The sequence below is a fragment of the Oryctolagus cuniculus genome, chromosome 20 (assembly GCF_051225735.1).
Source record: "Oryctolagus cuniculus isolate XC-2025 breed Fujian yellow rabbit chromosome 20, ASM5122573v1, whole genome shotgun sequence".
NCBI classification, from domain to species: Eukaryota; Metazoa; Chordata; class Mammalia; order Lagomorpha; family Leporidae; genus Oryctolagus; species Oryctolagus cuniculus.
Genome location: NC_142886.1, coordinates 41,318,664 through 41,344,275, shown reverse-complemented (window position 1 = coordinate 41,344,275; position 25,612 = coordinate 41,318,664). Strand labels below are relative to the sequence as shown.

The 25,612-nt window shown below is 58.6% G+C and overlaps 1 protein-coding gene across 7 annotated transcripts in view; it reads left to right on the top strand.

The window, feature by feature from the left end:
- Positions 1-25,612, top strand: part of CCDC88C (coiled-coil and HOOK domain protein 88C) — a 122,216-nt gene that overhangs the window by 35,834 nt on the left and 60,770 nt on the right. For 6 of the 7 annotated variants that reach the window (XR_016226854.1, XM_051826128.3, XM_051826127.3 and 3 more), the window contains exon 4: positions 15,118-15,187. Coding sequence is in view for 6 of the 7 variants with exons in the window: in XM_051826128.3 (XP_051682088.3) it covers positions 15,118-15,187 (70 nt within the window). In the remaining variant the exon portion in view is untranslated. Of the gene's footprint in view, positions 1-15,117; positions 15,188-21,236; positions 21,336-25,612 lie in introns of those variants that run through there. The other variant, XM_089322702.1, reaches the window with a different exon arrangement.

Genomic DNA, 25,612 nt, shown 5'->3' with positions numbered 1-25,612 from the left:
GGCCGGAGGTGGGGGTGAGGAGCCCCCCCCAGGCTCCCTGTAGACCGGGGGCTGCCCTGGGAGGTCAGGCGGACACTTGCTGAGTGAGTAGAGGGCAGCTCGAGGCCGCTGTGAGTGCACGAAGCTCAGAGGCCCTGGGTGAAGATTGGGGGCTGGCGCAGAGCCCCCGTGTGAGCGCGAGCGCCCATGAGAAGTGCCCAGGGACAGCTGTGGGGAGAGGACCTGGCGTGCTTCTTGTCAGCCAGGAGTGACCAGGGAGGCCTCCCAGGCACTGCAGACCCCCCTCTACCCCCCAGCTCCTCAGATCCCCCTGTGGACCCCTTGGGCTGCAGGCCGTTGGCTGGTGGTGTGTTCCTGCCTCCTCTCACCAGCTGCTCACTCCCAGGATCGGAAAACCTGCATGTCCAGCCCCAGCATGGTCGCTGCTAGCCACGTGCCCCAGCCGTGGCCTTGTCTCCTGTGTCTTAGCTTATTCCTCTGTAAGGTGGGCACAGGCACAGCACCTGCCCTGCTGAACGCAAGGTGACGTCTGAACAGGGAAGTGTGGAACCAGGGCCGGACGCCCTTGACCATGACCCCTTGCCTGCAGGAACCTCGCGCGTAGTAGGCGCGCAGCTAATGTGCACACCTGCGTCTGCTCTCGTCTTTCGGCTCGGGCTGGAGGAGTGAGCTGGCCTCCGTGGCACGGGCGGCGTGGGCTGCAGTCGCCTCGGGGGCAGCTGGTGCGGGAGCCTCTTGCTTGCGGTGCAGGCTTACGGCTGGCCTCGTGGGAGACCAGAGCAGCGCCTGCCTGCGCCCGGGTGCTGGTCTTGATGGTCTTCTCTCCTTGGCAACGTTCTTGTTTCTGGGGCGTCTTCCCATACACCTGCCTCGCCCACATCTGATGAAGAGAGAGAGAACGGAAGAGGAGCTTTCCCGCCCCCGCCCCCGTCCCCAGGTCGGAGCCCCACGAAGCAGGGCCGTGTCTGTCTCCTCGCAGGGCAGGGTTTCTGTCCTTGGTCAGGATTCGAGTTCTGGCTGCTCACACCGTGTGCGCACAGGTGAACATGCCTGCTGCCCCTGGGCGTGGTGCCCTTTGCCAGCTCCTTGGACAAATGGTCACTGAGCCCCTCCCGCGTGCCAGGCCTTGCGGGGGAGGGAGGTGATCTAATATGCTGCCCTTGGGAGCTCAGAAGGACACTCAGAGTGAGGCTGGTTTAGCAGAGCGAGCCTGGCGCACAGCTTTTGTACCTGGAGAGGAGGGTGACTGGTGTCTTGCCCACATCCCCTCCGCGTTTGCTGCCAAGTTATATGAATGGGTGCTGTTGTGACGCCGGCATCTCAGATGGCTGCCGGTTCAAGTCCCAGCTGTTCCACTTCTTATCCAGCTCTGCCTGCTACTGCTCCTGGGAAAGCAGTGGAAGATGGCCCAAGTCCTTGGCCCCTGCACCCACGTGGGAGACCCGGAAGAGGCTCCTGGCTCCTGGCTTTGGCCTGGCCCAGTCCTGGCCATTGCAGTAACTTGGGAAATGAACCAGCGGATGGAAGATCTCTCTGTGTGTCTCTCCCTCTCTCTAACTCTGCCTTTTAAAACAGTAAAATAAATAAAGGGGTGCCTTAGGGTCTTTTTTTTTTTTTAAAGATTTATTTATTTGAAAGTCGCAATTACACAGAGAGAGAAGGAGAGGCAGAGAGAGAGGGAGGTCTTCCATCCACTGGTTCACTCCCCAAATGGCCTCAATGGCCGGAGCTGCACTGATCAGAAGCCAGGAGCCAGGAGCTTCTTCTGGGTCTCCCGCGTGGTTGCAGGGGCCCAAGCACTTGGGCCATCTTCTACTGCTTTCCCAGGCCATAGCAGAGAGCTGGATCAGAAGTGGAGCAGCTGAGACTTGAACCGGCGCCCATATGGGATGCTGGCACTGCAGATGACAGCTTTGCCCACTACGCCACAGCGCCGGCCCTGTCCGAGGGTCTTAAGACAGACATCACTCATCCTTCTTGACCAGATCTGTCCTCAGAGTCCTCCTTATCACAGCACCGCTGGTGGCCTCTGCCTGTGCCTGGAACCCCAGCTGAAACCCTCTTGGTAACCGAGCATGGGGTGAGTGACTTTGGACACGTGACCGGGGCGCCTGCTGCACACAGCGCTGTGCTGTGGAGGCGGCCTCAGAGGGAACCCGGGCCACCTCGAGGCACAGCGCCTGCCGGCTCCTCCCTCTGCCTGGGGTGCTCTCTTGCCGCATCCCCCACCTGGCTCATGCACTCGGTTCTGCCCGCCTCTCACCTCATTGGGGGCCCCTGGGGACCACCTGACCGAGGTGGCTTCATCCCCTTCGTGCTTGGTCATCCCACCCTGCTCCGTGTTTCTTTTGGGGTGTGTGTGACTATTCCAGTGCATGCGTGTGACATGTGTCTCTTACTGTTTCCAGCACACGTGACACACGTTTGTTTATCTCTTCGTCTCATTTACTGCCATGTCCCAAGCATGCTGAAGCTTCTATTGATGGTGGATTCGCACCTGCCAGAGCCTTGAGCGGATGAGACCGTAGGAGACACGGCTTCCGGCCTGTGGGACATGTGGATGTACTGTTCCACACGATGCGTTCTGGGCCCTGCAGACGGGTGGGGCGTGTGCAGGTCCCGGTGCTCCCCAGGCCTCCTTCCCTGGGCCCAGTTACTTCTGTTGTGCTGCAGTTGCTGGGCAGTGCGTGGGCCAGTGGGGGACCGTGTCGCGGGGCCTGCGCCGGAGTCCCCGAGGTCACAGTCACCTGGGGTGCGCGGTGCACAGTGCGCGGTGCCGGGACTCGGGCAGGCGGCAGGATGACTGCCCACCAAGGGGGTTGCAGAAGGCCGGGCAGGGCGGGCATTGCAGGCAAGTGTGGGAGCGTGGAGAGCACCGTGGCGGTGCGGGGGCAGGGCTGAGGGTCTGGGCTGGGCTCTGGAGGCCCCTTTGGCGCACGCCTGCCCGCCCGCCTGCCCTGGTGCCCTGACTTCCCGCCCTCCCTCGGGCTCCTGCTCTTAGATCCTCTCGGCTTTCAGCTGTGAGCGCCCCTCCCCAGCGCAGAGTGCTGACCACGGCTCCCTCTGCCCACCGCCGCTTGGGACGAGCGAGCAGGGGGACCCTCGGCGCGCCCCCTGCTCCTTGCTGCCTTTGCTGGGCAGCCAGCAGCTGACCCGAGGCTGAGCCGGGGCCCCGCCCTGGGGAGTCAGGCCTGGCCTTGCCACACAGGCAGTGGGGGTTTCCCGGGTCAGAGTACCTGGTCCTGGTCCTGGTCCTGAGCGCTGAGAAGGGGAAGGGGTAGGGGCCAGCCCTGGTGGGGGGCATGCTCCAGGCCTCTGGAATGCACCCCTCCCACACACACAGGTGGCTGTGGCCTGCCTTTCCCTGGGGGCGTCCGTCTCCAGTGGCCGAGGCCTCTTGTGCTTGCCTGCCCACGGGAGGGAGGCCGTGTGGGGACAGGAACAGTGCCCAGTGGACCCGGAGGACAGGAAGGGCTTTGGGTTCAAATAGCTCCTGCTGGGGCCTGATTTTTTTTTTTTTTTTTTTTTTTTGAGACAGGCAGAGTGGACAGTGAAAGAGAGAGACAGAGAGAAAGGTCTTCCTTTTGCCGTTGGTTCACCCTCCAATGGCCGCCGCGACTGGCGCGCTGTGGCCGGTGCACTGCGCTGATCCGATGGCAGGAGCCAGGTGCTTCTCCTGGTCTCCCATGGGGTGCAGGACCCAAGCACTTGGGCCATCCTCCACTGCACTCCCTGGCCACAGCAGAGAGCTGGCCTGGAAGAGGGGCAACCAGGACAGAATCCGGCGCCCCGACCGGGACTAGAACCCCGTGTGCCGGCGCCGCAAAGCGGAGGATTAGCCTAGTGAGCTGTGGCGCCGGCCGGGGCCTGATTTTGTGTCTTACGCAGTGTTTGGCCGCCTGTGGCTTAGGCCTGATGCCCGCCCACCTGCTCATCTGGCAGAGGTTGAAGCTGAGACCCGGCAGCTGGTATGGGAGTTGGCAGGGGGCACCCCAAAGCCACTGTTGCTGCTGTGGGTACATTTCTTAAACATATTTTTTTATTTTATTTGAAAACCAGAGAGGGACACAGAAATCTTCCATCTACTGACTCATTCCTCAAATGGCCACACAGCCAGGGCTGAGCCAGGCTAAGTCAGGACCCAGGAGCTCCATCTGGGCCTCCCACATGGGTGGCAAGGACCCAAGTATTAGGGCCATTATCTCCAGCCTCCCAGGAAGCCCTATCACAAGTAATGAAGCCAGGACTTGAACCCAGGCACTCTGATATGGGATGGCAGTGACTCATCGCTGCACCACCTCCTTGGAGCCTTCCTGGGTTTCCCCTCCCATATGCCTTTGCTGTCCCCAGCTCAGATACCTCCCACCAGCTCTGTTAGGGCGCCAGACTTGCCAGTGGGCTGTCCCCCCCCCCCAGGCTGTGAGCTCCCCCAGGGCAGGGCTCGGCCTGCAGTGCATACCCCCTGCAGCCGCTGCGTCAGCTGACCCCAGCAGGTGCATCACTGATAGTTGCCCGCCTGCCCTCGGCTGGGGCGGTGTCTGCCCCAGGGAGGGGGATTTGCAGGCCGCACTGCCTTGTGGGTGTCGGTGCTCGTGTGCCAGGCCTGGGTTCTGGCCTCCACGCCGGCCCTTCTGCTCTGTCGGGCGCCCGTGGTTTGAGATGCTGGAGGCTCCCTGGTGCACGCTGCTTTTCCAGCTCTCGCTTGCACCCTGGGAGGGAGAGCTGACAGCAGCCGTGCAGGCTGTGGGGTGAGGGTGGCTGGGGTGTGGCGCTGCCCCAGCCCTGCCCTGGGGTGGTGCCTGCAGGCCCTGGGCGGTGAGCTGGCTGGTAGGAAACAGTGGGTGGAGAGGCACCGTGTTCCCCACAGAACTCATGTGGGTGCTCCCAGGCATTGAGGGAAGTCAGCCTGGAGCCGCCCACTGCCGGGAGGGTGTGGGGAGGCCTTGCTGGCCCTGGAGGCCCCCCCACTGTCCTCTGGCTATGGGGGTGGGGTGGGGGCAGAGGTGCTGCCCGCCCATGGACAGAAACATTGACTTTTCCAAGAAGCTCAAAGACGACGCTCTGGGGACCCCGATCCCTGGCAGGAAGATGGCTCCTCGCAGCTACAGTACGAGGTTCCTGGTGTCGTCCAGGGCACTGACGCCAGCCTTGAGCCCTGCGGGCAGCCCTGAGCCACCGCAGACCCCTGCCTCCCTCCCGCCCCTGAGTCCTTCCTCCGTCTCCCCCAGGCCCATCCTGGAGCAGAGCCCTGCATGCAGTAGACCCCAGGTAAACACCACTGGGTAGAACCGAGCTCCGTGCTGTGGTATCCAGAGCCCTGGGCGCCCGCCCGACAGACTCTCACTGGGAGGGCTCCTCAGGTTTTATAGAGCAGACTCTCGCCATCGCCCAGCGTGGGGTCTGTGTGCACGGACGAGGGCCCCTCTCCCCTGCACAAGCTCGTGTGGTGGGCTGGTGGCCTGGCTCCCGTTCGTCTCTGACGTGGTCCCTGGGCAGTTCCAGGGCAGAGGTTTTTGGCAGAGGGCCTGGGTTTGCACCCTGCCCCTGCTGCCCGCCCACCCCTCTTCCTTGCTCCAGGGGCTGAGAACAGACGCTTCCTGGCGACAGATGACCCCACTGTGCCATGGGGCAGCCCTGCATCACACGGCCCCAATGGGAAGGGGCAGCACTCCTGGGGGGTACCTGGCTTGCCCTCCCAGGTGGGGTCCGTCCTTGCCAAGCTGGCAGCCCGGGGGTCCTGGGACTGTGACAGAGGAGGCTGTGCCTCGCCGGGAAGCCCACTGCAAGTTCAAGTTCAAGGCCAAGGTGGCGACAAGGCTTTGTGCTCACGTGGTGGTCTCTGAGCGTCCAGGTGCTCCTGCCCGCTCAGCTTGATGGGAGAGACTTCAGCCAGGAGCTCCGTGGGAGGGGCCCTGAGGCTTCGGGAGCCTCAGACGGGCTCGGCGGGCACCCGGGCGGCAGCGTGGCCTAACGAGGGGAGCTGGGCTTGTGCACATCCGAGCTGGTTTCAGGCCCTGGGGACCCCAGGATTAATTGGAATGAGGTGGAACAGATGGATTGAATCTGTCAGCGGCTTTGTGTGACAGCCACTTAACACGCAGGCACTTCATTACCCGCTGATCGCGCCAGGGCTGCCGTGGAGCTGCTGGAGGGGGCGAGCCGGCGCCTGCGGGGAATGAGAGCGTGCGCCCCGGCGGCCGTGAGCGGGGCAGGGCGCATCCGAGGCCTGCCCACTGCCACAGTTGCTGGAAGGTGGGCTGCAGCTCCAGGCTTTGGGGTTGAGTCCCTGGGTGCCCTGTGATGGGGCGGGGGGTGGCCAGGGTCAGGCTGGAGGCTGGATGCGTCCTGGCGTGGTGTGGGGGAGCCCAGCAGGTCCAGGGTCACGGCCAGAGCTGTGTAACGTTCTGCCGTGTTCTTGTTACCCTGTGCCAGCTGGAAGCCGGGGTCAGGCGGTAGAAGGCGCAGCGAGGGACCCCGCTGGGCCAGGTTGGGTGAGGGGGGAGATGGGTCGTGGGGAGAGGCGCAGGGGTCAGTACCACCCTGTCTACACCTCGGTCGCCCAGCCCTCCCCGTTGGGTAGGGCTGAGCAGCGTCCCCTGGGAGCACTGGCATACGGGTGGCCTTGCCTCCGGAAGTCCCTCCCTAGTAGCAGTTGAGAATCGGCCTTGTTTGGCTTAGTTTGCTCAAAAAACGCCCACATTTGGGGGTCTCTCTGACTGCCAGTCTGCCTTTCAAATACGTGAAATACATCTAAAAAAAGAAGAACGCGTGGAATATTCAGACCAGCACTGCAAACTCACTTTGCAATGTGTGGTTTGTGTTGGAGAGTTCACTTGCACGAGCGTTAATGGAAAATGGTGGAACAGATTCTAAACTGTTCCTGTCTTTGTTTTTAAGGAAAACAGCGTCAGTTTCCGGCAGGTTTGGAGGCCTGGGCAGTGACAGCACACGTGGCCGCCGCCGTCGCTGCACGGGGCGGTTGGCGTCAGGCTTGGTGCTCTCAGCAAGAATAGGGGTGGGGGACAACCCCTCCCCCACTCAACTTTATCATACGTTCTGAAGATTTTTTTTCTTTTATTTATTTGAAAGATCTCCCTTCTGCTGGTGCACCCCCCCCCCCGAATGTGCATGACAGCCGGGGCCGGGCCACAGTCACTGTGGGTCTCCCGCGTGGGTGACAGGGACCCAAGTGCTTGAGCTGTCACCTGCTGCCTCCCAGGTGCGTGAGCAGGGGCATTCTAGTCTCCGATGCCGGTGTCCCCAGTGGCTTCGTAACCGCTGCCCCAAGCACCTGCCTCCTTACTGTGCATTTTAAGGGCTGCTTTCTGGTTTGTCTGATTTTCCTCGCTGTCACTGTTGGCTTTTCGCTGCCTCTGAGTAGGGAGTTGATTGACAAGGTGGAACTTGCAAAGTGCTTTAGAAGTGGGCAGGTGCCGCCTCAGGAGTGTGGAGGAGGGAACAGCGCACGCGGCTACAGGCGCCAGGTGGCTGCCTGGAGGAGGTGGCGTCGTAGCTGAGTTTAGGGAATGAGCGGGGGCCTGGCCTGGTGCGGATGGGTGGGGAAGGTCACCCTCCTGGGAAACGTGACCCCAAAGGCTTGAGTTGCTGTGCACACCTGGCCCAGCTTGGCGACTACTGCCCCAGGGAAGCCTTCCCAGAACTGTGCTGTGTGCACCTCCCAGCCAGGTGCACAGCGTGTGTCTCTGGAATAACCCAGCCCCAGAGCAGACCCCGTGCTGGCTCCAGAGGGCGGGAGGTCAGCAGCAGTGCTGTCCCTGAAAGCCGGCCCATCCCCTGTCTCCTTGGCGACCATGGGCATCGTCTTCCTCCCGGGAAGCCTCCACTGGGAGTTGGTGGCAGGTTCTCTGCGGTTTCCCTCTCGCTTCCCGAGCCTGCAGACCCCCATGGGGAGTCACCCGGGCCTGCAGACCCCCATGGGAAGTCACCCAGGCCTGCAGACCCCCATGGGAAGTCACCCAGGCCTGCAGACCCCCATGGGGAGTCACCTGGGCCTGTAGACCCCCATGGGAAGTCACCCGGGCCTGCAGACCCCCGTGGAGAGTCCCCAGCCTGTAGACCCCCGTGGAGAGTCCCCAGCCTGTAGACCCCCGTGGAGAGTCCCCAGCCTGTAGACCCCCGTGGAGAGTTACCTGGGCCTGCAGACCCCCGTGGAGAGTCACCCGGGCCTGCAGACCCCCATGGAGAGTCACCCAGGCCTGTAGACCCCTGTGGAGAGTCACCTGGGCCTATAGACCCCCGTGGGGAGTCCCCAGCCTGTAGACCCCTGTGGAGAGTCACCCAGGCCTGTAGACCCTGGTGGAGAGTCACCCGGGCCTGTAGACCCCTGTGGAGAGTCACCCAGGCCTGTAGACCCTGGTGGAGAGTCACCCGGGCCTGTAGACCCCTGTGGAGAGTCCCCAGCCTGCGAGGCACCGACTTCTGCAGCGTCCTGGGCCCTGAGGCTCTGGGGGAGAGCCGTGGAGTCCTTGCTCTTCACCCGCCTCCGCGTTCCGGGTGGAGGCTGAAGCTGGCCTCGGCTGCACGCCCTCTTGGAAGGGCTTCTGCCCTGGGCCTCTTCTGCCACCGTTGTGCCTGTGCAGCCCTGGGGGCCCTGGCCGGGTGGGGGCTGCTGGTGAGGCCCCTGCTTGGCCTTGGCTGGGACCCGGGAGCCTCTGTCTTCAAGGAGCCCCTGCCCTTCCCCCAGGGCCTCCCACCCACATGCCCAGGCCCCTGGGGTCCCTCTGGCTGGCCCCTGCTCCTCCTAGGAGGCAGAGGCTTTGTGTCCTGGGTTCTTTCTGAGGATTGGGGGTGTCTAGAAAATGCTAATCCTTTTCATTTTGGATTCACACAAATGCCTCAGAAGAGATTCCCTGGTGTGTTTTTTTTATTTTTTTATTTTTTTTTTTAGTGAGTCTGTTAGGTGCACGGCTCAGTGCCTGGTAAGTGGGGACCTGTGACTGTATGTTCTCTGTGTGGGAGGCACTCTGCGAGGGTTACGTGATTTAAGTTAGGTGACATAACCATGTAACAGATCCTTACAAGCATGGGAAAAACTGCTTGTCCTCACCACTTCAATAAAGAAAATTGTCATTTTGGTATATTTCTTTTGCATTTTCTCTTTTAAACAAATATTTATTTACATACTTAAGTTTAAAGAAATATATATTAGAGCTGTGCTGGCTCATTGTCCAAATGCCCACAGCGGGACTGGGCTCCGTGCTGAAGCCAGGAGCTGGGAACCCCATCCGGTCTCCCATGTGGGCGGCAGGGACCCAGGCTCTTGAGCCATCGCTGCTGTCTCCCAGGGTCCGCATTAGCAGGAAGCTGGAGTCGGGCGCTGGAGCTGGGAATGATCCCAGGCCCCTGGGGTGGGATGTGGGCCTCCTGAGCAGTAGGGCAGACCACCAGGTGTGCGTCCGCTCAGCCTGCTCTCGGTTCTGGTCCTGGGTGACCTCTGACTGCCCGTGCTGTACCCCAAGGCCGGCCACCCTGCTGTACCCCGAGGCCTTTGCCCCTTGGGAGTCCTGGGGCAGCAGCGTGCTCCACCTGGTCACACCGACCCAGTCACAGCTGCTGGGGTGACAGACGTGCCGGGAGCCTCTCCACGAGATGAGACCCTAGGTTTGGGGGTGTCCTGCTGGGGTGACAGACGTGCCGGGAGCCTCTCCACGTGATGAGACCCTAGGTTTGGGGGTGTCCTGCTGGGGTGACAGACGTGCCGGGAGCCTCTCCACGAGATGAGACCCTAGGTTTGGGGGTGTCCTGCGGGCTCTCAGTGCCTTTTCTGCGCCTGCAGGATCCAGACACGCCCTCCTCTGACCCGGTTTTTCCCTTTTTTTTTTTTTTTTTTTTGACAGGCAGAGTGGACAGTGAGAGAGAGAGACAGAGAGAAAGGTCTTCCTTTTGCCGTTAGTTCACCCTCCAATGGCCGCCGCGGCCGGCGCGCTGCGGCCGGCGCACGGCACTGATCCGATGGCAGGAGCCAGGTGCTTCTCCTGGTCTCCCATGGGGTGCAGGGCCCAAGCACCTGGGCCATCCTCCACTGCACTCCCTGGCCACAGCAGAGAGCTGGCCTGGAAGAGGGGCAACCGGGACAGAATCCGGCGCCCCAACCGGGACTAGAACCCGGTGTGCCGGCGCCGCTAGGCGGAGGATTAGCCTAGTGAGCCGCGGCGCCGGCCTTCCCTTTGTTTTTTCTTGGAGCTGTGGCTTAAGAATTCTTTGGGTTCATTGGGGTGCCGTTAGCGGGAGTTTGCCTGGTGCGGCTCTGAGAGCAAACCCACGGGGAGTGGGGAGGAGAGGGAAGGGGCTGCGAACCCACCTGGATGCTCCTGCCCCGCCACCACCATGTGCTGGGGGCTAGCGGTGGGAGGGCTACATGCCAGGTCTGACTGCGCTGCCCGCCAGGCCACTGGGCTTGGTGACAAGAGGGAGCTGGGTGGAGGCTGGTCCCTCCTGCCCGGGAAGCACAGGGCCACAGGAGGGGGCGGGGAAGGGGCGGGAGAAGAGGTGGGGGCAGGGGAGGGGAGGGGACGGAGTGGGGGAGGGGTGCGGGGAGGGAGGGGTGTTGGGCTTCAGGAGGAGGGCCTAGGGACTGAGCGGCAGGAGGGGCGGGGGTTGGGAAGGGGGGGTGGGGCCAGGGCAAGGGGCCGGGCAGCGGGTCTGAGGGCTGCTCTCCGGCCCCACACGTCCCCCTCTTCCTGCGGGTGTGACCAGGTTTCACCAGCAGACCAGCCTCCGCTGTGGCTGCACAGTGGCTTTCTGTCCCCGCTGCCAGGCGGAGGGTCCCCTCGTCAGCAGCCTCCTCACGTCCCCGCCGGACTGAGGGCCTGGCCTGTCGCCCCGGGGACGGCCGCCGCCGTGGGAGCTCTGAGCCTTTGCTGGGCTTTCCTTGGGGCGGGCAGAGGCGTGTGGGAGGTCGCGGGCACCCAGGAGCCACATGTGGCTGCCCAGGCCCGAGATGCGGCTGGTGAGGCTGAGGAAGCGAACTTACCAGCTTAATTCATTTGGATTTAAAAACCGACTTTCCGTTCACTTATGTGAAAACATTTAGGTGTGTTTGGAACAAGCCAGGAATGGGAATCTGTGTTTTTCAACTGTAAATTTCATGAATTCTGAGTCTAGACCAAGTATTTTCAGTGAGAATTTAGCATCCAAATTGAGATGTGCTGTACATGTAAAAAGCACATGGATCTGAAAGACATGGGATGGAAAGAGAGTGTAGAATAGCTCAGTAATAATATTCCATTGATTTTCTGTTGAAGGGATTCTATTTTGCGTATGTTGCCTTAAGGTGTATTAATAGAATTCATTCACCTGTTGTATTTAACGTTGTTTGTTTGAGAAGCAGAGGGAGGGTGAGCGCCTCCTTCAATGCGCTTAGTCTTTAAATGCAGACCGACCCTGGGTGCTGGGAGCTCAGTCCCCGTCTGCCCTGTGGGTCACAGGAGCCCACTTCCCTGAGCCATCCCTGCTACCACCTGGGTGTGCGTCAGCGGGAAGTTGGCGCTGCCGCGTGGGGCCCCGGTGTCATCACCACTGGGCCAGACACCTGCCGTGTTTTGTTTTTTTTTAAGTCAGCGGCTGGGAAATTTGAAATTCATGTGTCTGGAGTTGTGTTACTCTGCAGCACTGGCCTCCTGCTGCTTCTGCTGGAAGTGTGAGTGATGGCCCCTAGGGGACTCAGTTCACGGGCTGGAGGGTTTCTGGCTGAACTACTAGGGCTTAAGAGACACCTCTGGTGTTTTCAGAGGAGTGGACTTTTAAAAAGTGTTTTATTTAAACATTTATTTATTTGAAAGGCAGTAGATGGGGGGCTGGTATTTTCCATCCACTGTTTCACTCCCCAAATGACCACAACAGCCGGGGCTGGGTCAGGCTGAAGCCAGGAGCCTGGGACTCCGCCTGGGTGGCAGGGGCCTAAGGACTTGGGCCACCATCTGCTGCCTCCCAGGCGCATTAGCTGGGGCTGGACTGGCGCTGTAGTGAGGGGTGCCTGCATCTCAGGCAGCCGCTTAACCTGTTGCACCTAACCGGGCCCGACATGTCATTTTTAGTTGCTCAAATGACATATATTTGTTGTGGGAAACTTAGAAAGTACTGATTAGACAAAATTAAACATCCTGTTTTGGAAGGAGGCTACGTAGGTTTTCTAGCAATATTTCCACTATTATGCTTCGATTAGCGTTCGCGTGAAAACACCACTTGGCGGGTTTGCTTTCATGTTCGTTTCAAAGGCGTAAAGCAGAAGAGGTAGAATCCCGTACCCAGCCCATTCTCCATGAGGAGGGGTCCCGAGCCCCAGACCCCAGGCAGCCCCCAGGAAGGGGCTGGAGGCGGGCGGACGCAGTGGCCTTAGTTCTCTCCAGGTTGGCCTGAGTGCCGGAATTCAGGGTTGAGCTGGGAGGGGGCTGTGTAGGACCCTCCTCTGGCAGCGCGAGTGAGCCAGAAGGTGGGTTTCCCAGGCGTGCGTCTCATCCCTGGGGGCCCAGGCGGGCCATGGGGAGCTCGTGCAGCCCCGAGACGGCTTCACGGCGCCGCCGTCCCAGACCTACAGGAGCACCGATGCCGTTGCCGTTGCACGGCTCACACTTGGGCGCTGGTGTTCCCCAAGACGTGTCTGGGGACCGTCAACCCTTGCTGACGCGGTGATGTGTGTGACAGGACACCAGGTGGAGGAGGACTGGCATGCTGGGAGCGGGGTCCATCCCGTGGCTGAGCATCGGCCCTGTGGACAGGAGCCACGGTGGGATGGTAACGGGAAGTAGCGTCACCCTGGTTTTCTTTGGAGCCTGCACGTGAGGGCCGCTTCTCTAACCTCGTGACTGGGCCCTGGGGCGTCCGCCGGATGTGTGACCACCCCCCCTTTCTTCTCAGGGCCAGCAGGCAGCCTGCGGCATACAGAGACGCCACACATTGCACAGAGAAAGGGAGAGAGACAGAGACATCTTCTGTCTGCTGGTTCACTCCCCAAATGGCCGGAACAGCCAGGGCTGGGCCAGGCCCAATCGAGGAGCCTGGATTCTGATCTGGGTCTCCCATGTGGGTGGCAGGGTCTCAGCTACTTGAGCTGTCACCCAGGGTGATGCGTTAGCCGGAGCTGGATCAGAAGCAGAGCGGCGGCTTGAACCCAGGCTCTCTGTTGAGGGACACAGACATCCCCGTGGGCAGCTTAACTGCTATACCAGGCACCTGTCCCTTCTTTGAAATGTTTATTTGGAGAGAGAGAGAGATTGATCTTCTGTCTTTTGCTCCACTCCCAAAATACCCACCAAGCCAGGGCTGGGACTGAAACTCTGAAACCAGCATCCCAGAACTCAGTCCAGGTCTGCCGGGTGGGTGGCGGGGCCCCAAGTACTTGAGCCCTCACCTGTCTCCCAGTGTGCGCATTAGCAGGAAGCTGGGTCAGAGCAGAGGGGCAGCCCAGCCGCAGCACTCTGATACAGGATGTAGGTGTCCCAAGTGGGGTATTAACCCCTGTGTCAAAGACCCACCCCAGGAGCCGGTGCTGTGGCGCAGTGGGTTAAAGCCCTGGCCTGTAGCATCAGCATCCCATATGGGTGCTGGTTCGAGTCCTGGCTGCTCTGCTTCTGATCCAGCTCCCTGCTCATGTGCCTGGGAAAGCAGTGGAGGATGACCCAAGTCCTTGGGCCCCTGCACCCATGTGGGAGACCCGGAAGAAGCTCCTGGCTGCTGACCGGACCAGCTGTAGCTATGGCGGCCATTTGTGAGAGGACCAGTGGACGGAAGATCTCTCTTGTGCTCTATAAATGCTGCCTTTCAAATAAATGAATCTTTGAAAACCTAAAATAAAATAAAATAATGAAAAGAAAAGCTTTCTTGGTGAAGGATTTCTGTAGGGGTCGCTTTTAGAATAGGAAGACTAAGGGGCTGGCACTGTGGCGCAGTAGGTTAATCCTCCGCCTGCGGTGCCAGTATCCCATATGGGCGCTGGTTCTAGTCCTGGCTGCTTCTCTTCTGATCCAGCTCTCTGCTATGACCCGGGAAAGCAGTGGAAGATGGCCCAAGTGCTTGGGCCCCTTGCACCTGTGTGGGAGACCTGGAAGAAGCTCCTGGCTCCTGGCTTCGGGTTGGCTGGGCTCCGGCCGTTGCAGCCATTTGGGGAGTGAACCAGCGGATGGAAGACCTTTCTCTCTCTGTGTCTTCCTCTCACTGTCGGTAACTCTACCTCTCAAATAAATAAATAAAATCTTTTTTTTTTTTTTTTTTTTGACAGGCAGAGTTAGATAGTGAGAGAGACAGAGAGAAAGGTCTTCCTTCCATTGGTTCACTCCCCAAATGGCCACTATGGCTGGCACTCGCCGATCCGAAGCCAGGAGCCAGGTGCTTCCTCTGGGTCTCCCATGCAGATGCAGGGCCCAAGAACTTGGGCCATCCTCCACTGTACTCCCGGGCCACAGCAGAGAGCTGGACTGGAAGAGGAGCAACCGGGACAGAATCTGTTGCCCCAACCAGGACTAGAATCCGGGGTGCCGGCGCCGCAGGCAGAGGATTAGCCTAGTGAGCTGCGGCGCCGGCCCAAATAAAATCTCTTAAAAAAGGAATAGGAAGACTGGGGTGCTCTGAGAAGTGCTCTGGGAGGTGGAGGCCGCAGGGCCCCAGGGGCGTGCGTGGGGCCGGAGCGGGGCTCCCTGCAGAGGCCTCGGCCTGAGGGTCCTGCCTTGCTGAAGCAGCTCTGAGGGGCTCCTCCCCTGGGAAGCCTGTGCAAGTGAGAAAATTCTCCTCTTGTACCGGTGCCTGCTTAGTGCCTGCATCCTGAACCAGGCTGTGAGGCCTGGTGGCCTCCCTGCCACCTCGAGTCTCCCCTTTTGTAGTCACACGAGCCACATGATGGAAATAATTGTGGTCATCTCGAGGGAAGAAAGTGCCGTGGCCGCGTGGTGTCTCCTTCTGCAGGGCCTGTTTTCCTTGATAATGATCGACGGCACATCAGTTAGCTGTTGACTCATCACATCTATTTGTATCTTACTGCGCCTTCCCAGCTACCGTTTAATGAGTGCACACGCACCCAGTGACCTCATTAGCTGTAATTTACTTAATCATTCTTTATTTCTGTTTCCTGCTGTTAACGGTGTCTTTTCCTCTTTGTTTCTGTAGGAAGTGCTCCAGCAGCTGATCGTAATGAATTTGCCCAATGTTCTGATGATTGGCAAAGACCCACTGTCTGGTGAGTGAATGCTGCCTCCCCCCCAGCCCCTTATGGTGTCTGGGCACTGCTGTCGGCTCAATGCAGCTGTTGGCCATGGCGCTGTGGGTGCCGGCTTGGAGCCAGTGCAGTGGAAAACACGTGATCTCTTTGAGGTTTTTAGGGCGTGGGTTTATTACCCAGGGGCGTCAGGCCGAGAGCACATTGCCTCCTAACCCCTCAGACGGGTGTGCAGAGACAGGTGTGGCCACTGCATCCTGCCGGCTGGGAGGGGGGCCTGGGTTTAGGGGTCTGAGCGTACAGTGGCTTCCGAGTCGGCACCATGATGGAGCGTGATGCCTTAGAGTCTTCCCGGGACCCTCCGACGCTCTGCCGGAGCTCTGTGCCGGAGCTCGCCAGGGTGCGTGCCCATCGCTGTCTTACCCGCGTCTCCTGGCTGGGCTCGGAGCTCCAGCACCTTCCACAGAGCCAGGGCTGAGTTCACACCTGCCAGGTAACCCTGGTGATGGATTCCCCTCCCTTCCGTGCGTGTTCCTGCACCTGTGGCTCGTGGACCGAAGCTCACAGCCCCAGGGCAGACTTGCTCGCTGGCGGCGATGTCCCCCGTGCTACTGGAGACCTTGTTACTGACCAGGGGCCCCAACCGGCGATGTGTCCACCCCTTCTCTGTGTGACCTAAAGACAGAAGATTGCCTTGGCCCCTCTGCTTGCTCCGCGGTTCTCAGAGGCCTCCAAGGCTGCCTGGTGGCCCGGCGGCAGCGAGCGCCTGCCCTGCCTCCACCTCTGGGCTTCCTGGCTTTATTTCACAGCCCCTCGGAGCAAGGCAGAGGACACCAAATGCACCCACCCCAGCCACAGCCGCAGCCCCGGGCCGGGGGACAGTGGGGACCCAGGTGTGGTCTGTAGGAACTTCAGGGAAGACACCTTCCTGAGTTGTCTGGGGGTGGAGGAGGCCGTGTCAAGGGGAGGAGCTGGGAGATGCCTGGGGAGTTGGCGTTGGGGCACAGGTCTGGGGCCGCGGGGGAGCGGGAGCCAGGGACCCTGGTGGGACCGTGAAGGAAAATGTGCTTCCAGGATGTGCTGTGTCGTGCCGTGCCGTGCCAAGGTGGAGCTGCTGGTGGGGAGCCTGCGCTGTGAGCCAGGCTCCTGGGTCACGTGGGCGTCAGGTGTGAGCCAGGCTGGGCTGTGGGTGACCGCCCATATCCAGCCTTCCTGGGTACAGAAGTGGCAGCTGCCGTGGCTCACCCTGACAGCAGCTCCTCCCAGCTCCCACCCCCGCTGGCCACCCTGGCACCTGGGTAGCGTGTCCCCCTTCTCTGCCGCCCGGAAGCCTGCCCTCCCAGTGCCCGCGGCAGAGGCAGCGAAAGGGTCTGCAGGGAGCAAGGTCCCACTCGGGTCTGGCACTGAACAGAAGTAGTGGGACAGGCGGGCACTGGGGTTTTTCAAACAGTGTTACCGTGGTGGGATTTGTGTACTGTACACGTCACCCATTTTTTAAAAAGATTTATTTGTGGCTGGCACAGTGGCGTGGTGGGTAAAGCCGCCGCCTGTGGTGCTGGCATCCCATGTGGGCGCCAGTTCAAGACCTGGCTGCTTCACTATGGATCCAGCTCTCTGTGGCCTGGGAGAGCAGTAGAGGATGGCCCAAGTCCTTGGGCCCCTGCACCCACGTGGGAGACCTGGAGGAAGCTCCTGGCTCCTGGCTTCAGATCTGCACAGCTCTGGCCGTTGTGGCCATATGGGGAGTGAACCAGCGGATGGAAGACCTCTCTCTCTCTCTGCTTCTCTTCTCTCTGTGTAACTGTGACTTTCAGATTCACAGAAAGGCAGAGGCATAGAAAGAGAGAGAAAGGTCTTCAGTCCGCTGGTTCACTCTCCAGATGGCCCCAACGACTGGAGCTGCACCTATCTGAAGCCAGGAGCTGGAGTTTCTTCCAGGTCTCCCATGTGGGTGCAGGGGCCCAAGGACTTGGGCCATCCTCTACTGCTCTCCCAGGCCACAGAGAGCTGGATCGGAAGTGGAACATCCGGGACTCAAACTGGTGCCCAAATGGGATGCTGGCACTGCAGGCAGCGACTTTACCCACTATGCCACGGCACCAGCCCCTAATTCACTCATTAAAATATATATTATATAAAATATTTTATAACATATTAATATTATATTAATATAGTAATATTATAGTTTATAAAATATATTTTATATGAATATATATTTTTGAAGTGAGGGAGGAAGGTGTCTTCTGTCCACTGGGTCAGTCCCCAAATGGTCATAGTGGCCAGGGCTGCTCCAGGCCAAAGCCAGGAGCCTGGAGCTCCATGCAGGTCTCCCACATGGGTGGCAGGACCGCAGTGCTCAGTACTCGGTCTGTCTTCTCTGCTTTCCTGATCACATTAGTGGGGAGCTGGATCAGAAGTGGAGTAGTTGGGACTCAAACCAGTGCTCCAGTAAGGATCCGGTGTCACAGGTGGCAGCTTAGTTTGCTGTGCCACAGTGCTGGCCCCATCACTTATTTTTAAGATTTATTTATTTATTTGAAAGAGTTACACAGAGAGATGAGAGGCAGAGAAAGGTCTTCATTTGCTGGTTCACTCTCCAATTGGCCGCAACGGCCGGAAGTGCAAATCCAAAGCCAGGAGCCAGGAGCCAGGAGCTCCTTCCAGGTCTCCCATGCAGGTGCAGGGGCCCACGGACTTGGGCATCTTCCACTGCTGTCCCAGGCCACAGCAGAGAGCTGTTTATTATCATCTACTTGAAAGAGAGAGAAAGAATCCTCCATCTGCTGGTTCACTTCCCCAGATGATTGCAGCAGCTGTGGCTGGGTGCTCCATCTGGGTCTCCCCATGGGGGCAGGGACCCAGGCACTTGCGCCTTCCAGGATGCATTGGTGGGAGACTGGATTGGAAGCAGACTAGCCAGGGTGAGACCCAGCTCTCAGGAAGGGGACGTGGGTGTCCCAGGTGGCGACTTAACTCACTGTGCACAATGCCTGCCCCCAGTCACTCATTTTAAGTGTACAATTCAGTGGTTTTTTCCCATAAAGGTTCAGAGTTGTGCCACTCTGATTTTAGTGTTTTAGAACATTATAGGGAGTGGGGCCGTAGCTGTGATGCAGTGGGCTAACGCCCTGGCCTGAAGCACCGGCATCCCATATGGGTGCCAGTTTAAGGCCCGGCTGCTCCACTTCCCATCCAGCTCTCTGCTATGGCCTGGGAAAGCAGTAGAAGATGGCCCAAGGCCTTGGGTCCCTGCACCCACGTGGGAGACCGGGAGGGGAGGAAGCTCCTGGCTCCTGGCTTCAGATCGGCACAGCTCCGGCCGTTGCGGCCAATTGGGGAGTGAACCATCAGATGGAAGACCCCCCCTCCCCCAGCTTTCTCTCTCTCTTTCTCTTTTTTTCTCTCTCTCTCTCTGCCTCTCCTCTCTCTGTGTAACTCTGACTTTCAGATAAATAAATAAACCTAAAGAAATAAGAACATTATGGGGAATCAACCCAGGTCTCCCATGGGGATGGCAGGGGCCCAGTGACTTGAGCCTGCACCTGCTGTCTCACAGCATGTAGGTGAGCAGGAAGCTGGAATTGGGAGCAGAGCTGGGACTGGACCCCAGGCACTGCCATATCATCTACTACTGCGGGCATCCCGACTGGCATCTTAACCACAAGGCCAAATGCCTGGGGAAGCCGATCCTAAGCTGTTGACAGGTGAATTGGATGGTGCGGGACCAGCGTGAGCTGTCATCACTCAGCACCGGTCACAGAGGCTGTGGCTCCGCTCGCAGGGGAAGTTGGGTGAGACAGCGAGCAGTGGGAGAGTTAGGACCAGCCCGGTGCTGCCCAGCACAGCGCCTCGGGGGTGCCCAGCAGGGCTGATGGACAGCAGCCCCTGCCTCCCGTGCACGGATGGCTGGGTTTGACAGGGCCTCCTGGGGGCTGGGAGAGCAGAGGAGGATGGCGGGCGACATCAGCCACAAGAAGAGCCATGGCGGGTGCCAGACCCTGGGAGGGTATTTATGGAGTAGCATTTTCAGTTTTCAGTTCTAAAAATAGATGTGCAAAGCCTTCTGTGTTTCTTTTTCAGCCAAGTTGTTTTTTTTTTTTTTTTTGCGTGGTTGCCTGGGGCTGGGGTTGTGCTTTTTGACTGCAGCCCCAGCTCCTCAGGGTGGACACTGACCGGTGCCCAGCAGTTAAGGATGCCCAGAACGTCCTCCAGGGGTCTGGGTGTCTCCACTCCAGCCCTGTGCTCTCTCTCTTTTGGTGGCCTCAAAGGGGCCTCTAGGGGCCAGCGTTGTGGTGTAGCCAGTTAAGCCCCTGCCTGCAATGCCAGCATCCCATATGGGCACTGGTTCAAGTCCCAGCTACTCCACTTCCAGTCCAGCTCCCTGCTAAGGTACCTGGGGAAGCAGCAGAGGATGCCCAAGTCCTTGGGCCCTGTACCCACGTGAGAGTCCTGGAGGAAGCTTCTGGCTGCTAGCTTTGGCCTGGCCCTTGTGTCTCTTTGGAGAAATGAACCAGTGGATGGAATCAATCCCTCCCCCTCCCCTTCCCACTCTCCCTCCCCTTCTCCCCTTCCCCTCCCTTTCTCCCCTCCCCATCTCCCTTTTCCCCCTCTCATGTGTCCTTCTCTCTTTCTGTAAGTCTGCTTTTCAAATAAATAAATCTTAGGAGAAAAAAGAGCTTCATCATCATTATAATAAAAGGGGCCTCCAGCAGAGAGTGTGAGTGCCGGGAAGTGCTGTGGGCTAAACTCAGCTAAACTCAGGGCACTCTTCTGGCTGGGGTGAGGAAGCTGCTGAGGCCAACTCCTGACAGGTGCCCTGCATCCTTCCGTGTCCCCGCCCAAGGCTCACAGGAGCTCATCCCAGGCCCAGGGGCTGGGACCAGGGTCTCCGGAGATGCACAGGCTGCCTGTGCTCGGGAAGCCCCAGTCTGTACTGGGAGACAGGGAGTCCCTTTCTGGGTGACAGTCTTAGGGCTGCGTATGGTGGTTTCAGGTTTTTGTGGGTAACTGGAGGCCGGCTGCCGTCACTCTCAGGATGCTGGGGGATCGGGTCAGGGGTGTGGCTGGCTGGATACTGTGGACGGAGAGACCCTGGGACCAGGGGGCTGTGGCCAGTGTGTGCTCAGCAGGCCCTGAGCCTGTGCTGTCCCGTCTGGGTGTGTGGCTGGGCGCCTGCTGGAGTGCACGTCCAAGTGAGGGAAGACAGAGCCCCTCATGTTGGCTGTCGCAGGGTGCGAGGCTCTTCAAGAGGCTGCTTCACACACAGCACAGAGGGGCAGGCCCAGGAGGCTCCCTGGAGGAGGCAGTGTGTGGACAGGGCCTTGAATTCTCAAAGGGCCAGGTGTCTTGGGGGCAGGTGCTGGGAGGAGTGGAGACCCCCGAGCAGCCACAAGCTCGGGGTGGGAGCAGGTTGGCTGTGACCACTACTGTGCAGGCTTCAGGGACTAGGTGGAAATGGGACTCCCGGGGGTCCCCAGAACTCCAGGGTCGACCCTTGGTCTTTACCCGCTGGCCAGATAAGGGCACACAGTGGTGTGCCCAGGGCCAGGAGGGGGCCAGGAGGAGGGCCTGGCTTGTCCTCCGCGGTGCCCCAGGGCCCTGCTGGCATGCGTGCTGGGTCCAGGGTCCAGGGTCCAGGGTCTGCGGTTTGTTTGGGGCTGAGAGCGAGTCTTGCGTTCTTTCTGCCTCCCTTGCTTGCTTGTGATTCTCATTTCCCGTAGATACTGTGTTGCTTGTGCATTTGCCAAAACCTGAGGTCCTTTGGTTGAGGAGGGAAGACGTGGGTTTGGCCATCTGCTGGGAGGCTTCCCCAGCCAGAGCAGCAGGCAGACGGTGCCCTGTGTTCAGCTGAGGACCCAGCTGCACGGCACTCAGAGAAAGGCTGCGTTTCGATGCTTTTCGTATTTCCTGTTTGGCCCTGGAGAGCAGGCCCGGGAAAGCACCTTTCAGAGGCCTGCCTGCCCGGTGGGTGGTGCTGCCTGCTGGGGTCCGGTTGCCCTGGGCACTCTCCCAGGCCTGCCTGGATACCGCTTTGTTAGGGAGCTCCCTGGCGATGGCCGTGCCCAGAGAGCGCCCTCCGGCTGCGGTGACCACACCATGGCTTCCAGCGGGACTGCTCTCTGCGGCCGTCCAAGGAGGAGGTGCAGGGAAGACGTGTTGTTTGTCCGAGGTCATTGCGCTCCCCGTGATATTTGGGCTTGTGGTGTTCTGCCTGGTGGTCCGGAGGGATTGTCCCCTGCCCTGTGTGCCCCCCGCCTTGCCCTCGCTCCAGGCAAGCTCTGGGAGTCTGGCTCAAGTCTTGTGGGCGGTGCTACTGCTCTCTCCCTCATCCTCTGGCCTAGGGAGTGGACTCGCTCTGCACTTCCGAGGCCCCGGGGGGCGGGGAGTCCCTTTCTGGGTGGCAGTCTTAGGGCTGCGTATGGTGGTTTCAGGTTTTTGTAGGTAACTGGAGGCCGGCTGCTGTCACTCTCAGGATGCTGGGGGATTGAGTCAGGGGTGTGGCTGGCTGGATACTGTGGACGGAGAGACCCTGGGCCAGGGGGCTGTGGCCAGCGTATGCTCAGCCCGCCCTGGGCCTGGGCCTGGGCCGTCCCATGTGGGCGTGTGGCTGGGCGCCCTCTGGAGCGCACATCCGAGAAGTGTTGAATGACAAGATGAGCAAGTGGGGTGCCTGCTGGGTTGGGTGTCAGGAGGAGGAGGAGTGGGTGTTTCTCAGGGGGTCGCCCCCTGTTACAGTCCACGTTTCAGAGGACGGTGTACATCCGTGGTGGAGTTAGACGTGTGTCTCCCACGTCTGCCCTTACGACGTGCGCGACGTCAGGTGTTTCCTTCTGTTTGGGGAGCCGGTTGCCCTGAGGGTCTGTAGCGGTTTATGGAGCAGATATCAGCATCGCGTTCCTGCGGGGAGTTTCTGTGTGTTGGACTGCAGGAAGCAGGTGGCAGCATGAGTAAAGGCTAACAGTTAACTCGGCCCCGCGGGGTTCCCCTCGGGGTTCCCCTGCGCTCTGTGTGGCCGTGGGCCCATTCGGAGGGTGCCGGTCGCTTGTGACTCACTTGGGGTGGAAATCCACGTGGCTTCCCAGCGCACTCCTGTGTCTACTCTGAAAGCCGCAAGCCTGTGCCACGTGATAACCTCAGGCTCTCTGCCTCCTGCCCTCGCGCCTCCTGCCCGAGAACCTGGGAGAACCTGGGAGAACCTGGGAGACGGGCACTGCCCGGCCCACCCAGCACTCCCCGGCCCGCCCTAGCGGCCTGTGCCTGTGGCCGTGCTCTGGGCTCCTGGTGCGGGATGGCGTCCTGGATGGGCTTGCTCTTGGCCTGCTTTACCACGTCACCGAGCCGGCAGGGACCCGGGAGAGAGTCTCCCTGGGCTCTTTTGCAGCTGTGCACGGCCCTGCTACTGGTGGATTTGTGAAAATAGCAATTCTTCCTGCTACCGAAATCCTGAAAGGAACCAGGCATCGGCTTCCCATGAGAAGCGCGGGGTTGTATGCTGCTTTCTTTTTTGAAAGGCTTTGTAGGAATCTCAGGCTGGAAATCAAGGGGTGCATTTGTTATAAGAAATATTTTTGTTCACTTAGCTCTGCTTGGTATGAATGAGGGCAGAAGTGAATTCCTTAGTAACCTGTTGAAACCAAGGAGTTGAAGTTTTATTTATTTGTATTTATTTGGAAGGCAGGGCAACAGAGGGGGACAGAGAGATTGTCTCTGTGCTGGTTCACTCCCCACATGCCCAAAACAGCCGGGGCTGGGCCAGGCTGAAGCCGGGAGCCTGGAGCTCCATCCAGGTCTTCCTCCTGCCGAGGTAGCGGGGGCCCGAGTGTTTGAGCCCTGATCTTGTGCCTGCCAGAGTGTGTGTTAGCAGGGAGCTGGGCTGGGCACAGGTCCGGGACTCGAGCCCAGGCGCTCTGAAAGGGAAGGCGAGCAGTTCAAACGGGATCTTTTTTTTTTTTTTTTTTAAGATATATTTGTTTTATTTTTATTTTATTTTATTTAATGAACATAAATTTCCAAAGTACAGCTTATGGATGACAATAGCTCCCCCCGACCATAACTTCCCTCCCACCCACAACACTCCCCTCTCCTACTCCCTCTCCTCTTCCATTCACATCAAGATTAATTTTCAATTATCTTTATATACAGAAGATCAATTTAACATATATTAAGTAAAGATTTCAACAGTTTGCACCCACACAGAAACACAAAGTGTAAAATACTGTTTGAGTACTAGTTATAGCATTAATTAAACACCTAAGAGTAATTGTGTATTAAATACTAAAAGGGTAAAGTATTAAGTTCTTTTTTTCTTTTTCTTTGTTTGTTATATAGTTTTTTTTAATTTGCTAAATGTGAATTTACAAAGTGCAACTTTTGTATTGTTGTGGCTCCCCCCAACCTCCCTCCCTCCTGTGGCCCTCCCCTCTCCCACTCCCTCTCCCATCCCGCCCTTCATCGAGTTTCATTTTCAATTACCTTCATATACTGAAGATCAACTTAGTATACACTAAGCAAGGATTTCAACAGGCTGCACTCACACAACCGCACAAGGTATAGGGTATTGTTCGACTAGTAGTGTTGTTTTTAAGTTTCATAGTATGTGGGGAGCAACTCGGACTAGACTAAGTTACTGGAATTAAGACTTATTCTATGCATCTGCTCTCCCATAATATGGCGCTGGGAGAGGAGTAAACAGCTTCTACGCAGCTGTCTCTCGCCAGCTTGAGTGATGACCTGCAGGAGCTGATCCTGCTCCTGATTGGAGGAGAGCAGTGTACTCTGCATGTGGGTAGCAGAGTTGGGATTGGTGGAAGAGGACTATAAAGGAGGAGAGAGACAACATGCACCGGGAACATCTGAGGGAACACCTGAGGAACATCTGAGCAGCCCCCGAGAGAGCCGGCCGGCGGTGTGCCGCTCCCCCGCGGAAGTGGGGAAAGTGGCAGGGGGAACCGCCCTTCCACGGAGGTGGAAGGGTCGGTAGCCAACCTGGGAAGAACCAGCAGCAAACCCGGGGAGGGCCGAGCAGACAAAAGAACAGCGCAGGGTCCTGTGTCGTTCCTCCGCGAAGAGGGGGAGCGACAATAGTAGAACACATTAACGACAGAGATCCTACGTGGGGAGCATGTACCCAGTGACTCCCGTTGTTGATTTAACAGTTGGTACTCTTATTTATGACGTCAGCAATCACCCGAGACTCTTGCTATGAGCTGTCTAGTCTGTGGAAGCCCCTTGAGTTCACCGACTCTGAACTTGTTTAGTCAAGGCCGTATCACAGTGGAGGTTCCTTCCTGCCTTCAGAGAAAGGCGCCTCTCTCCTTGATGGGCTGATCCTTCTGCTGGGGTGTTGTTCACCAGGATCTTTCATTTAGATTGTTTTTTGCCACCGTGTCATGGCTTTCCATGCCTGTGAGACTCTCATGGACCTTTTAGCCAGATCCGAATGTCCCAAGGGTTGATTCTGAGGCAGGAGTGCTGCCATTCTATGAGTCTGCTGTGTGGCCTGTTTCCCCCGCAGGATCATTCTCTCCCTTTTAATTCCATCCTTCATTATTTGCTTACACTGGTCTTATTTGTGAAATCTCATCGACACATACCCTATCTTTTTGATCGGTTGTGTATTTATACTTATCACTTTACCAAGTGCGCTGGCATTGGTACCTGCCTCCTTGGTAAGATTGAGTTGAAATCCCTGGCACATTTCTAGTTCCACCATTGGAGGTAAGTCCGAGTGAGCATGTGCCAACCTATATATAAAGATAGATTTGTTTGAGTCAGAGTTACACAGAGAAGGAGAGGCAGAGAGGTCTTCCATCTGCTAGTTCACTCCCCAATGCGCCGCAACAGCCAGAGCTGTGCCAATCCGAAGCCAGGAGCTTCCTCCAGGTCTCCCACACAGGCCGTCCTCCACTGCTTTCCCAGGCCATAGCAGAGAGCTGGATGGGAAGTGGAGCAGCCGGGACTCGAACCGTCACCCATATGGGATGCTGGCACTGCAGGCAGTGGCTTTACCCTCTAGGCCACAGCGCCAGCCCCTCAAGCATGATCTTAACCACTGAGACACTCGCCCATCCAAAGAGTTTAATAGTTTTTCATGAAAATTTTTCTAAACCCAATTCTCTGCCTTTTCCCTCTGTAAGGAAAGTTCATAAGCAGGGTGCCATTCTTTCTAACGGCGTCCTGGGTTTCCTTCCTCCCGGGGTTTGATGGACGTGTGGGTGAGTGAGCGGATGAGATGGCTGTGTGCAGGCAGGTGACAGGGGAGCCTCAGGGAGTGGCTGCAGGCCTGTGTGTGTGTGCATGTCTGTGCGCATGTGTGTATGTGTGTGTGTGCATGTGTGTGCGCAGTTTCCGGTTGCTTCCTTGCTGCCAGAGTCCCAGCATGCCTTTAGGCCTCCCCAGCACTTGAGCCCTCATTCATTCACTCATTCATTCCTTCTTTTGTTCAGT